Source organism: Lissotriton vulgaris, unplaced genomic scaffold, assembly GCF_964263255.1.
Source record: "Lissotriton vulgaris unplaced genomic scaffold, aLisVul1.2 SCAFFOLD_699, whole genome shotgun sequence".
In the NCBI taxonomy this organism is placed as follows: Eukaryota; Metazoa; Chordata; class Amphibia; order Caudata; family Salamandridae; genus Lissotriton; species Lissotriton vulgaris.
In genome coordinates, this window is record NW_028240948.1 from 38,420 (window position 1) to 54,204 (window position 15,785).

At 46.5% G+C, this 15,785-nt stretch overlaps 1 protein-coding gene across 1 annotated transcript in view; it reads left to right on the plus strand.

The window, feature by feature from the left end:
* Window positions 1-15,785, plus strand: part of LOC147672473 (UDP-N-acetylglucosamine transferase subunit ALG13-like) — a gene marked incomplete at its 5' end in the record, with an annotated part of 438,517 nt that overhangs the window by 37,928 nt on the left and 384,804 nt on the right. The window contains one exon of the mRNA XM_086948010.1: window positions 6,522-6,678. Coding sequence (XP_086804136.1) covers window positions 6,522-6,678 — 157 coding nt within the window. The remainder of the gene's footprint in view (window positions 1-6,521; window positions 6,679-15,785) is intronic.

Consider the following 15,785-nt stretch of genomic DNA (forward strand, 5'->3'; position numbering starts at 1 on the left):
ATTCCACAAACACAGAAAATATCTTCGCTTCACTGTCTGATCGAAGCACTACCAGTTCAAGGTGTTGCCATTCGGCCTTCGTTCGGCACTGAGAGTTTTTACAAAGGTCATGGCTCCGGTCGCAGCTTTCCTTAGCCTGCAGGGCATTCAATTTTACCCTTATTTAGACAATTGTCTAATAAAGGCTCAGACATATCAAGCATCAAGGCAACACACTCAGACTTGCCGGTCACTTTTTCACACCCTGGGCCTTTCTATCAATCAGGAAAAGTCTCATCTTCGTCCATCTCAACAGAGAATCTTTCTAGGAGCCTTGATCGATTCTAGTCTGGCACAGGTTTTTTTCTACCAGGAGCGACAAGTTCGCATACTCAACATGGTCACTTTTCTAAGATCAAAAAAGTCAGTTTCAGTCCGGATGTTGAAATCCTTTCTGGGCATGGCCTCCTCTTGCATCCAACTGATTCCGCTCTGCAGGCTTCATTTGAGTCATACAAGAGAAGTTGGACAAACAATGGAAACCGGTCTCGGGGTCGTTCAACGACGAAATCTGCCTGAACCCCCCCATTCAAACAGCATTGGAATGGTGGGCTCACCTTCCAAACATCGCTCCCGGGCGTCCCTTCCAGGATACAGCTCCTACGCTTACCCTCACAACGGACGCGTCCTTGGAGGGTTGGGGGGCACACCTCGAAGGGATGTCTGTCAAGGGAAAATAGACTGCAATTCAACGCACATAGCATATATATCACCTAGAACTCTTGGCCATCTTCCTCGCCCTGAAATATTTGGGAGGCTGGTACAAGGCCAATCACTGCTGGTGCGGACAGACAACACCACCAGCATGCACTATCTAAACAAACAGGGAGGAACGAGGTCTCTTCTGCTTTCCAAACATGCACAAGCAATCTGGGAATGTGCGATTCACCATCAAGTCCACCTGTCAGCAGTTCATGTGCCGGGTGTCTCCAACTCCCTTGCCGACTCTCTCAGCAGGTCACTTGCAGACAATCATGAGTGGGAACTCCACCAATCAACTCTGGAATATGGCTTTCATCAGTGGGGCCAGCCACAAATGGACTTGTTTGCAACTCCGACGAACCGCAAATGCCTACGCTTTGCAAGTCGGCATCCCCACAGAGAGTCCAGCGGGAGTGCGTTTTCGATCAATTGGTCGAACGAATTCGCTTACGCTTTTCCCCTGCTTCCTCTAGTTCCGCGCCTGTTGCAGAGGATGAGGCTTCAATCCTGTCACATCATACTGATTGCGCCCAGGTGGCCACGTCACCCATGGTTCATGGATCTCCTCATATTTCCTAGTGCCATCTGATACTTCTTTGCCCTATACCTCACCTGCTAACCATAAACCAGGGATGGATTTGCCATCCGGATCCGGCATATCTCCAACTGCATGCTTGGAACCTGAACACAATGAGTTCTCACGTTTGAATTTTGCTCCGGAGTGCTGGGAAGTGCTGGCTCATGCACGCGCTCCTTCCACCGTTAAGACATATCAACTGAAGTGGAAGGGGTTTTGTGTCTGGTGTCACAAGGAAGCCCTTGATCCGATGGACGCCAAGCCAGAGCAAATCTTGCCTTTTTCCTATCTCTAGCGAAGTCAGGACTTTCGCATTCCACTCTTAAAGTCTTTCTGGCAGTGATTTCTCGATTTCGTCATGATGGCTCCACATCACTGTATTCCTCTCGAATCATCCAACAATTCTTTAGAGGCCTCTTTCGACTGTATCTGCCCATACGTCTTCCGCCGCCTGCCTGGCGCCTGATTCTGGTTTAATCTCAGCTCCTCCTACCTCCTTTTGAGCCCATCCCTTCAGCTGACTTAAAATTCCTCATGTGGAAGGTTGCTCTCCTACTAGTGCTTACATCCTCCAGGTGAGTAGGTGACATTCAAGCATTCACAATTCAGCCTCTATTTCTTCAATTCTCCAAGGACGCTGTTACTTTGCTTACAAACCCGAAATTTATCCCAAAGGTTCCTACGGATTTCCATCTTAATGAGCTTATCATTCTCAAGACTTTCATCCCAGATCCTCAGTCTCCTGCTGAGCGTTCTCTACATTCTTTGGATTTAAACCGTTGCCTGAAATTCTACATTCAGCGCACCGCTCCTTTTAAAAAATTTGACCAGTTCTTCGTGGCCTATGGCCGAATGTGCAAAGGACAACCAGTCACTAAACCATCCATTACTAGATGGATTTCTTCTGCCATCTCCTTCTGCCATCAACGGGCTGGAAAGCCTCTTTCTGCTCCGGTGCGAGCACACTCAACAAGGGCTGTGGCATCATCTACCGCCCTCTTTCCTGGAGTGCCTCTGTGCCAGATCTGCAGAGCTTCAACGTGGTCGAGCAGACACACGTTTATGAGGCACTATTGTCTGGATTCAGCCGACGCTGCAGATGCTGCTGTGGTACAAGCGGTGCTACGAAATCTTTTCAACTAAGGTGAGCCTCTGTTGCTTCCCGCCTCCTTTAATAAAAGGTTTTGCGATCTGTATAAATGTATGATTTAGCGTGCCTCATCTCCACAACGGCCCCCCACATACGCCTGGACGGGTTCCCCAGCGGTCTACAGCGCGGAGATACCCCATGTGGGGTAATTCATGCGCTTTACAAGACATCATTACATTACATTACATGATATGTTCATATGTGCACTGATTTTACTCACTTTGGTTCTCACTGCCTTTTATGACTTATGTATTGGTTTACTGCTTTCTATTCTTATTCAAGCATGTGAATCTATGAAAGACACCCCTAATACTGGAGAAGAACATTAGTTACTTACCTGTAAACTGTGGTTCTCCAGTATTGGTGTCTTTCATAGATTCACATGCGACTCACCCTTCCTCCCCTCAGAGGCTCTCTTCTCGCTCACTTTGGTGCTGCGAAAATCTGAGGGCCTGAGCTTCTGAGGAGAAGGTTCTAGAGAGGGTGCTACTGCCTGATTGGCTGGAATGTGGACTATTATGATGACCCTGATATGTTACGAAAGTGAATTCTCCCTTTAAGGCTTCTATGGGCCTTTTCAGTTCTATGGTACTTTTAACTTTATTTCTATATTTAATACGTATTACGTTTCATATGTATATGTATAATTATATATATATATATATATATATATATATATATATATATATATATTTCTATATGTGTGTGTATATATATATATATTTTACTACTATTTTATGTACCGTGGGACTCCCACTTCGATGACGGGGAATATTCAAGCATGTGAATCTATGAAAGACACCAATACTGGAGAACCACAGTTTACAGGTAAGTAACTAATGTTCTTCTTTGTCCTTGGCTGCCTTGGATTCTGTCTTGGGAGTTTCTTTTGAACAGAGCTGCTGTTCACAGGAGATCCGGTCTTTTTTAAAGGCAGTCAGTCCTCCCAGGGGTTCTAGAGGTCGCTGGCTGCAGGACAAGGTGACTTTTGGCGCAGGATCTCTGGATACTGCAGACGGGCCGGTAGGGCTGGGGCCAAGTAAGTTGTTCTGTGCAGTCTCCTCTGCTGGGCGTCTTATTTTGTCCTTCTTTGTAAGTTGTGGGAATCTGCCTTCTTGGTTCAGGGCTGCCCCCTAAATACTGTATTTAAGGGGTGTTTGAGGGGTCTCGAGGTCAGTAGCCAATGGGCTACTGACCTTAGGGTGATTACACCTTGGGTGTTCTCACCCCACTTGTGGGAGTGGGCACAATCCCTAATCTTGATTGGAGAGGGCCTGCCATCTGCAAGATGGAGGTCACTAAAGTGGGCTTCAACTTGCCTTCCCCACCTGAGGGGTGGGGTTGACGGATGTCGGCACACCACCTGGGCTGCTCTAATTATCTTCCTGCTGAAAAATAGGGGAGACGGGAAGGGGGGCCTACTCCTGATAGCAGGAGTCTGGGGGTCACGTTACAAAGGCGACAAAGCCTTTGACGCTCCCATGCCACTGATGGCTCTTCGTGACTTGAGGGAGGTTTGAACACTTCTGCCCGGGAAAGGCTTTGTTTCTGGGCTGAGGTAGCGAAGGCTCCCACCCCAGGGGTCCAAAACCATGTCTCCTTGTGGCAGGCTGGTGTTTACCAGTCAGGGAACCCTGCAAAGGCTGGTCGTGTTTTAGGGGGTATATCGAAGATGCCCTCTGAGTGCATGGTATAATAAATCCCACACTGACCTCAGTGTAGATTTCTTATGCTAAGAAGTTTGATACTAAACATGCTGGAATTCAGTAAAGCCATTATGGTGTTGTGGAGTTTGTGATGACAAACTCCGATACCATATACTCTTTATGGCTTTATTTCATGTACAATGTCTAAGAATGGACATAGGCACTGTAGGGGTACAGTGCTCATGCAACTGTACCATCAACAGTGGCATAGTACTAGAGGGGTGTCTTACCCATACCAGGCAGTGGGTTGCAGGCGTGGCCCACAGGAATGTGTGCCATATCGACTCTTAACTGTTCCCTGCACAAAAAGAGGCAACCTGCAAAGGCAGTGTGTGTGTGTTAAGGTACAGAAGCTCTACGGGTGGGACAATATGTGCTGCAGCCCTTAGAGGCCTTCCATGGTCACAGTACCATTGCTACCCATGGCACCTTTTACAAGGGACTTACATGTGGCCATAGAGGTACCAATTGGGGGTACAAATGTACAGTTTTGGGAAAGAACACAGGCCCTGGGAACCTGATCGGCAGGGACCCAGGGCACATCATGTCAAAGTGCATCAGAGATCTGGCAAAAAGTGGAGGGTTACTGCAACAGAAACCCAGCTTTCTACACTTTACAATGAGTTGGGCCTTTAAACGCTAGCTGGAATCCAGCTGACCGTTTTCTCACTCTGTTTGCAGTCCACCGGTTGGCTGTATGAAGAGGGCCAATATCATGTGTTACATGGATGCACTGTGTGAGATGGCAGGTCTGAACGTATTAATCTAGACCATATTTTCGCAAGACGATCCTGGATAATGAGCTGGTGTCTTAGATGTGGACTGCTAGAATTTAGATAAAGGAAACGCAAATATCAAAATCAAAAGGCTATGGTCAAAGAATTGAGTTATTAAAATATTGATTCAACAACATGGGATGCTAGCTATAAAACCCCTTATCAAACCATCTCAAGAGTCTTGAGCATAATAAACTAAGTGTCGGAAGCTTGCTCTATATATATTCTACCACACAGAGGTTTAGTGTGCACAGAGTAAAGTGTGTCCCCAAAGATATTGTAGAGTTTAAAGTACATAATAACTTAGTCTCAATTTAGTGGTAGCTGAGCTGACCAGTTAGGCTTATCACATGGTAGTAGTGTTCCATTTGGTGTACATAATCATACAAGGCAGGAACACACACTCAATGACTAACTACATGCCAATAAAATGTATGTAAAAAAATATTACTTTACTTTTATTTCTAGGAATCAAGTTGAAAGGTAAGTACTTTTCAATTGGAATACTTTCAAATTGCTGGCAATAGGTTTGTATTACTTTGCATGTGAAAAAAATACTTTTTGTTACAGATACTTATTAGACATTTTAAAAAGGAAATACTCAAAGTAAACCCCAAAAGCTAAATCAAAATATAAAAATACCTATTTAGAACTAGTTCAAATCAGTTGAACAAGAAATTATGATTTAAAATTAGTTCAAGTAATAGTCATCGTATATTAAATAATATACTTTTTAAAACATTGCCCACCCAATTCCCAAATAAAACTCACACAGACAAAAATGACGTATAATAACTGAATAAATAATCAACAAATTGCCATTAAAATATTGCGTAACATACAGTAAATAAAACATCACATGCCCAATTACACAATCAACCTCACTAAACGGACAAACTATACACAATTATATTTTAAAAACAATACACTTCAAATTCCTTAATAAAAAAAATTCACAGAAAAATACAGAGTATCAATATTTTTGTTGGAAACACAAAAACTGTATATTTATGATGATATTTCTTCAATGTTTTGGTAACTATGAGATTTTAACCATGAGATTTTGGTCTTTGGTTGTTCGAGTCGATAGTCAGGATCCCTTATAGGGTTATGGCATGGCACCACAGGGTGAGCCTTGTCTGCAGTATGTTTGAGAGATGGACCACCATCCTTTAACTTTCCTTCTGCTAACTTGACCCTGCCCCTTTACAGTTTGTCCTTAGTCTGGGTTCTATACTCTTGATAAATTGTGATGCGCCCTGCAATCTTTAATGATGAATGGTAGCAAATGACATCCATGTCTACACAGTAGCACACTACATCAATTTGAACTCTTTAAGTAAATGTCACCTTTTGGAAGCACTAATATAACTTACTGATGCTTTTATGTGAAAAGTTTTCGGGAGAGGATTAAAGTCATAATATATATTGAAATAAAGTTTTAACATTTCTATTTTTCTTTTCATTTTCTTTCTGCATACAGATATGTTTGCTTTTTTGTCATTACACTCTGCATGGGTAAAGTTGCCTGCTTGTGTATGAAGCTAATTAGTGCTTTTTCTTTATCATAGCTCTTACAGCCGCAGTCGACGGCAAATGCACTGTGTAAATAAAGAATGTCAGTATGCCTATGTGCCTGAGAATGGAGAGGAACCCAGAGGTTTAGAAGAAACAATCACCTATTATGAAATAGAGGAAGGGGATGAAACTGCCTACCCAGCTTTACCTGTAAGTGTAATTTATGGATACATAAAAAAAAGTAAAACCTGTGTTTGAAACGGGAATGAACATCCTATTTACTGTATACTATTTGTTTATTAGAGCTTTGTTGTATGCATTTCCAGCCTGAAATTCAAATAGAAATATCACCCTCAGTTATTTTTCTCTTTGTGGAGAACGTATCTGTCCCTCTGCACCTCAGTTCTTTCTCCCCAGTTCAAATTTAGTGAGTTCAGACCCATCTGATAAATGTGACTGTATGAATAATAAAAGGCAGTGCCTAGTCTACCATAGGATGCTTAAATAATAAGGGTTTTCATGACCCAACTCAATGGTATTTACCTGACGCCATTTAAACCCAGTGGTCGGCAGATTTTTGGGTGCGAGATAAACTCACTATGCTGTAAATATCTTGCTCTCTAAGATGTATGTTTATGAAATATAGATTCCTTACCTTAGAATTACTCCCAGGCATCAGACGGGATCTGGAAAATCTTTCGTCAGCAGTACCCCTGCACGTTGGAAGGGGGTTCGGTCGAGACTGCGTTCTTAGTTGGCGTTTTGGTCGCCGGGATGACGTTGTGCTAGCTTCATAGACGGCGCTCTCGCTCGCCTACGACAGCTTTCTTTTTTTCACGCCAGCCAGCGCAGATCCGGAGAGAGCGGTACCCCCAGTCATTTTATGACTGATTTTGTTTTGACTTTTGTCTACATCGTTTTGAGTCTTCGACTCCTGGTGCTCGACGTTAGGGATGCCCGGCTTCAAAGCTTGCGATTCCTGTAGCCGACTGATGTTGGTGACTACTGATCCGCACCATGTGTGCCTATTCTGCCTTGAGCGCGACTAACACTCCAAGACCTGCTCCGACTGCTGGACGATGAATCCGAAGACTTTGCGGGATCGGTTCTAAAAGCATCTTGAGGACCAGCAGTCAGCTCCGTGCCGCTCGAGGTCCCGGTTGCGTAGGAGGTAGAGGGACCGGTCGGGAGCCACCATCATTCTTCATCTAAGTCTTCGCACTCAGGTCAGGTAAGTCGAAGCACAAGAAAGAAGTCTAAGAAGCATTGTTGCTCTTTGACTTCTCCCCTTCTGTCGGCCGATGCGACGAGGGATACTCGTGGTGTCCTTCCGGTGGCTCAGAGTGTGGAGCCCGAAGGGCAGGCTCCAGATTTCCCTCCCTTTCCGGGACCTGGAGCGACCCCTGCCCAGCTACATCAGTTTTATGAAGCGATGCATGCCATCTTTGTGCAGCCCGACTCTGCCGGTGTGCCTTCGGGCCTTCAGCTGGGGGCCCTGGGCCTTCAGCGGCTGCAAACTCTGCACCGCAGGGTCCCCTTGGATCCATGTCTAGTTACACCTCCCCGACACCGCTTTCACCGCCAGCACGGACTGGTGTCGACCGACGATGGAACTGGCGCCAAAGGTTACTTTTGTGCCCTTGTTCTACCCTGGCTCTTTTAGTCCGGACTGGCAGCTAGCAGAGGGTGAGGAGGACTAGGAGGGGGGTCTGGAGACCCTTTAACTGACCAGTTAGGCTATGAACCGGACTTGAGAGAGGAACTGGGGGAAATCAGGAAGGACAAAGACATTCGTCCTATCTTGGATCTCACGAACGTCAACCACTTCCTGCGGAAGGAGAAGTTAAAAATGTTGACGCTAGCTCAAGTCCCATCTGCCCTCGACTCTGAAGACTGAATGGTAGTTTTTGACTTGCAGGTCGCTTATTTACACATCCCCTTCCTTTCAGCCCACCAACGTTACCTGTGGTTTACGGTAGGCAACAAGCACTTTCAGTTTACTGTGCTCCACTTCGGCCTTAACTGTGTCCCTCGGGTGTTCACGAAAGTGATTGCAGTGGTTGCAGCTCATCTGCGCAGATCAGGGGTTCCGTATTCCCCTGTCTGGACGACAGGCCGGCGTCTCCCACCTCCAGATTATAGCCGACCTCCTGTATTCATTAGGATTTTCGATCAACGTGCAAAGTCACACCTGACTCCCTCTCAGAAGCTCCTCTTTATCGGAGCGGGTCTGGACATGACGTAGTTTTGGGTCTATACTCCCGAGCAGTGAGTCTGGGATATTCGGGCTATGATTCCGATCTATCAGCCTCTATCCCGGGTTTCGTTCAGGATGACCCTCAGGCTACTGGGCCTGATGGCCTCCCGCAGGTGGACCCTGCCAGATGGCATATGTGGGCTCTGCAGTGGGACCTGAAGTTCCAGTGGGCACAACATCATGGGAAACTGTCCAATTGCATCCAGATCTCGGAGAGCACTGCACACCAATTGCAGTGGTGGTTAACGAACCAGGATTGGGTGGACAGCAGATCCTTTCCCAACTAGAGTTCATAGTGGTAACCAGTGCCATCACTTCCGGAATGAGATGGCCACATGGTGGAGGCAGAGATCAGAGTACTCTTGTCTCCATTGGAGTAAGGCTCCACATCAACCTTCTGGAGCTTTGGGCGATTCGTCTTGCACTGAAAGCATTACTTCCCTCTGTCTGGGGAAGAGTAGTACAGGTGTTCTCGGACAACACCACCGCCATGTGGTATGTAGTACCACAAGGCTGTATGGGGTTGTGGACCCCATGTCAGGAGGCCCTACGCCTCTGGACATGGCTGGAATATCAGGGCATATCCCTGATGGTTCAACACCGGCAGGATCTTTGAATGCCATCGGGGACTAACTCAGCCGCAGGTGGATGATGGATCACAAATGGCGTCTTCACTCGGAGGTGGTGCAAGGTCTCATTGGACAGTGGGGAGAGCCTTGTTATATCTATTCGCCACCAAAGGGAACGCACAATGCCAATAATTCTGCACGTTTGAATTTCCAAGGCGGCACTTTCTAGGCGACGCTTTTCGACGCAAGTGGAGTTGCGGTCATCTACAAGACTTTTCGCCTATACAACTTCTACACAGAGTGATGAAGAAGCTCAAGTGAGACCAGGCCCAAGTAATTCTTGTTGCTCCAGATTGGGTATGAAGAGTCTGGTATCCTGAGCTACTACACATGGCCATCGATCCTTCGATCAGACTGCCTCTTCAGGAGGATCTTGTGTCGCAGCAGCAGGGGACGGTCCGCCACCCGTACTTGTCCAGCCTCAACCTCCTTGCGTGGAGACTGAGCGGTGGCAGTTGATGTCGTTTGACCTGCCTCCTGAAATCTGTGATGTTATCTTGGCAGCCCGGCGTCCCTCTACTAAGACGGTATACGCCTTCAGATGGAACAAATTTGTGGCATGGTGCACAGCAAAGGCTGTGTATTCCCATTCCGCCCCTCTTTCTGAGGTTCTCTTGTTCTTCCTTTCTTTGGCCCAGCAGGGCTCTGCCCTGGGCACTCTAAAGGGCTACCTCTCAGCCATTTCAGCCTTGCTTAGGCTTCCTGATTAGCCTTCTCTTCAAGCCACTTGTTGTAAATTGCTTCCTTAAGAGCATTACTTATCTTTTTCCTCCTGTTCCCTCCGTAATGCCCCAGTGGGCCTTGAACTTGGTTCTTACATATTTAATGTGCGCTCCCTGTGAGCCACTACATAACTGTCCTCTCAGACTTCAGACCCTAAAAACTGCTTTTCTGGAGGCCATCACTTCTGCGCGCGCAGGGTGAGTGAGCTCCAAGCACTTTCTTCTAGGTCTCCTTTTCTGACCGTTCATCTGGACAAGGTTGTCCTTCGAACTAGTTTGTCCTTCCCTCCCAAAGTGGTTACTCCTTTTCATGTTGGATAGGCCATCACTTAGCCCACCTTCTTTCCGCATCCTCCTAAAGAAGAAGAGAGGCTCCACCTTCTGGATCCAAAACGTGCGCTTTCCTTTTACTTGGATCGTACAAAACAATTCAGAGTGGATGACCAGCTCTTTGTTGGCTACGTGGGCACCACAAAAGGTTGGGCCATGCACAAATGGACCATTTATAGATGGGTTGTTTTGTGCATCAAAGCATGTTATTCCTTAGTAAAAAAAGAAACCTCCAGTGGGGTATGGCACCCATTCTACCAGGGCAATGGCAGATACCACTGCTTTGGGAATTGGAGACCCTCTTAATGACATCTGTCAGGCAGCTACGTGTGCAGTGCTATACATGTCCACAAGACACTACTGCCTAGACAGCCAAGTCCGGAGAGGCGGCTTCTTTGGCTGTTCTCCATGACTTTCTGGTGTGAACTTAGTTTGCAGACCCACCTCCGGGGTTGGTATTGCTGTGCTATCTTTTCTAAGGTAAGGAATCTATAACTGTTTCTTTCAGATGAACAAATTACTTACCTTCGGAAACTATATATCTGTAAGAAACATAGGTTAGTTATGAAATGATTTCTAGGGTTAAGGTTTTCCTTTCAAGGCCCTAGTTTTGTTGTGCACTAGTGGTCAGTGTCTTGCATGGCTCTGCGCTTCTCGCGTGGAAGATGGTGATGAGAACTGAAGTCAGCGCGTGAAGGGGGCGTTTATGTATCTACTGCAACTTCATTCCGGCAACCACAACACCAACGACGAACTCTGAGTTGACGACCCCACCTTCCGACGCGCAGCCTAAATCCGGGGGGTAATTCTAAGGTAAGGAATCTATAACTAACCTATGTTTCTTACAGATATATTGTTACTGAAGGTAAGTACCTTGTCCAACTGGTACACTGATGTTAATATTTTGAAATAAAGGATGTCACGCAAGGTAAAGTGACTCCTCCTCTCGGTAAAAATGCACATGGGCATCGGCTCCATTGTTAAATTTTCTTTCTGGTGTCTGGTTCGGATGTTTTTGGTGGTGCTCTGGTTCGAGACCGCTTTAGTTTACACCTTTCTCCATTCGTCAGTATTGTTTGCAATAGAGTTTCCATTTTCGCGTTCCAAAATAAATACTGAAAATCTCAGTGTCTGTTTGGCGAGCTTAACTCGCGGCCTTCAGGCCCATTATTTTTACCATCGGCTTCCATGTTCTGCTAATGAAACAGAATAACTTTTTGTTTTTGTCCCTCCTGGCATACAAAATGTCCAAGGACTGACCTCCATTGGGTGTCCCCAGATCAGAGAATACTATGAATTGTGCCAATCTTTCCAGTTGAAAAAGACATTAGGGGACTGTCTAGCACGTCGCAGGGAAATGCAGTGCAATGAGAGCGAGGATACACCAGACTTCTTCAGGCAACAAGATGTTAAAGAACACAGGGAAGAAATCCTGGAAGCCTCTACTGCTGAGGAAGAGGCGTTCTCTAGCCAAGAATCTTCATCACACTCATAGATGGAAAGAAGTCTCCCGATTAAAGGAATTTCTCTGGGTCAACATACCATGAGTGCACATGCCTGTGTAAAGTTTACTAAGACACTCGGACCGAGTGAATATACGGCTTCTGGGCCTCCACTTTCTAAAGGCCGTGTAAGGCACTAAACACCTGAGATGCCCCACCCTCAAGCTCAGCTCTGAAAATCACTCCGAAATGACCACATCCCGCTTCGGCCCAACCAGCTTCAGTTCCGAGCCATTCAACTCATTCCTCAGCTCCCAGCACCCCATGTCCCAACAAACCAGCTCCGAGCACAAAAGCTGGCTGGCACCAAAAGACAACTTGTTCAGCACCGAAAGAAAAAACCTAATTTAGTTCCGAAACCTGTGATTTCCGCAACGGACTAGCCTACAGAACCAATCCTCCAGGTTATGCAGGAGCGGCTCGATCAGAGGCAAAAGACAATGCATATCCAAACTGGTCAAATAATACCAAAAGCTCTACAGCCTCGGCCTCAAACACCTTGGTAACCGCTTTATTATCAAGAGGCCATTGATATGCTACTGGCTCCTAAAAGGAAGAAAAAGGTCATAACCACCAGTCTTATGCTTCCTTCTTTACATGCTTCTCCAAAACTAACTCATCCACCTCTTTCTCAACTAAAACCTCAGTCGTACACTGGTATAAGGCACATTAAACCACAGGGTTCTCCACAATCTCCTCTTGGAGATGATGCAGGAGATGATTCACATCCTCAGCAAACAGATTCTTAGGACAACTATGTTGATTCTCCAGAGGATACTGACCCTGACCTTTTAAGTTCAAAGAAGTTTTATTGATAAAAGTAGGGGTGTCAATACAAAGTACAAAACATATCGTACAGAAAAAAAAATCAGTCAAGACATTACTTCAATAAGATTGTATGAAGTGGGCTGAAGAGTAAAACAAATAAAATGACATTCCGCTATCATGGAAAAATAGGAAAATAATAAAGAATTCAAAAACGTTTAGGGTAATCAAGGAGGTTTTGAACCTTCTTGTTTATTAGGCTGCAGCCGAAACGAACGACTGGCGCAAACATCAAGGTAGATAGTAACAGGTAACCATAAATCTAGACGTTTCGCTGCCATGTGTATCGGATAAACAAAGGCAGTATCTAGTCTGTGATTATGGCAGACATTGTATCACCATGCTCTAAAAGAATTTTTTTTTAAATCTTTCCAGTTAGCTGTAATTTGTTGGAACTCAACTGCTATCAACAAATCAATAATTTTAACATTGTGTAACATTTTTCCAACAAGAAGAAAGACTTCCCAGAAAAACATGAGTAAAAGAAAAATGTTTTAGTTCTGAAAATAAAGTTCATTTGGGACCATACTTGTTTCCAAAAATTATGTATAATAGTACACGCAAATAACATGGGAAACAGATATGCATTTGGGGCTGAGCAAGTCCAACAAACATCTGGTGTTGTAACAAATTATTTGCCCAAATCACGCGGAGTAAAGACAAGTTTGTTATATAGAAAAAACAATGTCTGCGTTATATTAGCTGCTCTGGATGATTTACGAATTTTGACCCTTATAGTATTCCATAAGGACACTGGCCAAGATGGAGCAAAATCATGTTCCCACAACTCTTCAACCTTAGATTTTGGCCTAATAGTGTGGGTGCTGTGGATATACCTATTCCTCCAGTATTAGGGGTGTCTTTCATAGATTCACATGCCTGAATCATTCCTAGTCGTCGGAGTGGGAGTCCCACGGTACATAAAAAAGCAATAAAATGTCATAATAACATAGGAAACAAGGGTGAGATGCACGGACAGGGAGCCTGAGAGTGCAGCAGGGGACAGAAGCATGGAGAGGGAGACAGAGTGTATCAGGGGCGAGAAGTACGGACAGGGAGCCCAAGAGCGAAGCAAGAGAGAGAAGCAGGAGAGGGAGACTGATTATAGAAAGGGAGAGAGTTGAGTATAGAAAGGGAGAAGATGAGTTTGGGAGAGAGGCATGAGAGGTGGAAGGCAGAGTAATGGAGATAGACCTGGGAAAGGAGTAACCATGGGGGAGATGAAGATGAGAACAACAGGGAAAAACTAGTGGTGTTGACTAATGCCGAAATGGTATAAATGATGCTGTGTTAGTGCTCATTGACAATCGTGTGTACCTTGAGGAGAGATGGGAGAGGGGAGGGGAGAGAAGGGAGAGTGAGGAAAGAGGGGAGAAAGGGAGGAGAGTGTGGAGAGAGACGAGAGAGGGTAGAGGGGAGGGGGAGAGTGAGGAGAGGGGGGAGAGAGAGAGGAGACAGGAGAGGAGAGTTGTGAGAGGGAGGAGAGTGGTGAGAGGGAGGGTAGAGAGGAGATAGAGGGGGAGGGAAAAGTGATGGGAGAGTGAGGAGTGAGGGGGAAAAGAGAAGGGAGGGGAGAGTGATGGTGATAGGGGAGAGTGGTGAGGGGAGAGTGGTGAGGGGAGAGTGGTGAGGGGAGAGTGGTGAGGGGAGAGTGGTGAGGGGAGAGTGGTGAGGGGAGAGTGGTGAGGGGAGAGTGGTGAGGGGAGAGTGGTGAGAGGGGTGAGAGGGTAGAGTGGTGAGAGGGGTGACAGGGCAGAGTGGTGAGGAGGGGGCAGAGTGGTGAGGAGAGGGGAGAGTGGTGGGGAGAGGAGAGGGGAGAGTGGTGGGGAGAGGAGAGGGGAGAGTGGTGGGGAGAGGAGAGGGGAGAGTGGTGGGGAGAGGAGAGGGGAGAGTGGTGGGGAGAGGAGAGGGGAGAGTGGTGGGGAGCGGAGAGGGGAGAGTGGTGGGGAGAGGAGAGGGGAGAGTGGTGGTGAAGGGGGAGAGGGGTGAGAGGGGAGGAGAAAGTCAGGCCTGGAGAGAGTGAGGAGAGGGGTGAGTGAGGAGAGGCGAGAGAGGGGTGAGTGAGGAGAGAGAGGGATTGGAGAGGGAGTGTAGTGGTGAGTGGTGAGAGGGGAGATGGGGAGAGGGGTGGGTGAGAAGAGGGGTGAGTGAGGAGAGGGGAGAGAGGAGTGAGTGAAGAGAGTGGGATTTGAGAGAGGGAGGGGAGAGTGGTGAGAGGGGAGAGGCAAGGGGAGAGAATGAGGGGTGAGTGAGAAGAGAGGGGGGAGGAGAGGTTGAGGAGAGAGGGAAGATGGGAGAGGGGAGAGTTATTTTTCACTTTTCAAAAAGCCTTTTAAAAAAACCCTCTCAACCTTTTTTTATTTGCACCTTTCTAACCCGTCCTTGGTTTGAGGGCAGCTAAGGTATGCACTTCCTGGAGACAAGCATATGATTTATGAGGTATTTGTGCTTGACTTGATAGCCATCTTATTGCGTCTTTTATCAGTTGCTGGAAACTTCCCTGTTATGGAGCCCCCATGTTTGTCCGTCATGAATGTGAGTTTTACCATCTTCCCAGCCCCTTGCCAAAGCCTTCCCGGTGTAAGCTCCACATAGGCAACGTTGAATTTTCTTTGTGCCTACATATTTTATGCCTGTGCAACAAATAGGAAACTTTAAAAATCAAGTGGGAAGGGGAGCTGCGGTGCGCCGCGAGGCAGTTGGGTTCCCGGAAGAGACAGGAGGGTGAAGGGCACAAATCCACTCCTGCACTGGCGAGAGCTGTGAGAAAATGCGCGGCTGCCATTTGAAAACATAAAACACAGCAGGCGCCCGGTTGATGAAAGGAAACATGCTGTGTGCGGCGGAGGGCAGGTGAGAATGGGTGGGTGAAGAAAGAAAAAAAACGAGAAGTGTTGGTGAATTTTGGAGATGCTTGAAAGCAGCAGCGAGATGGAAAACAAAGTGAGTGAGGAGGGATGTGGCGGGACACAGAAGCAAGGATGAGACGGCCCGAGAGTGGTAAAGATGCACAATTGAATTAAAAGTAGACAGGAGGAAAGGCCGACCGCAA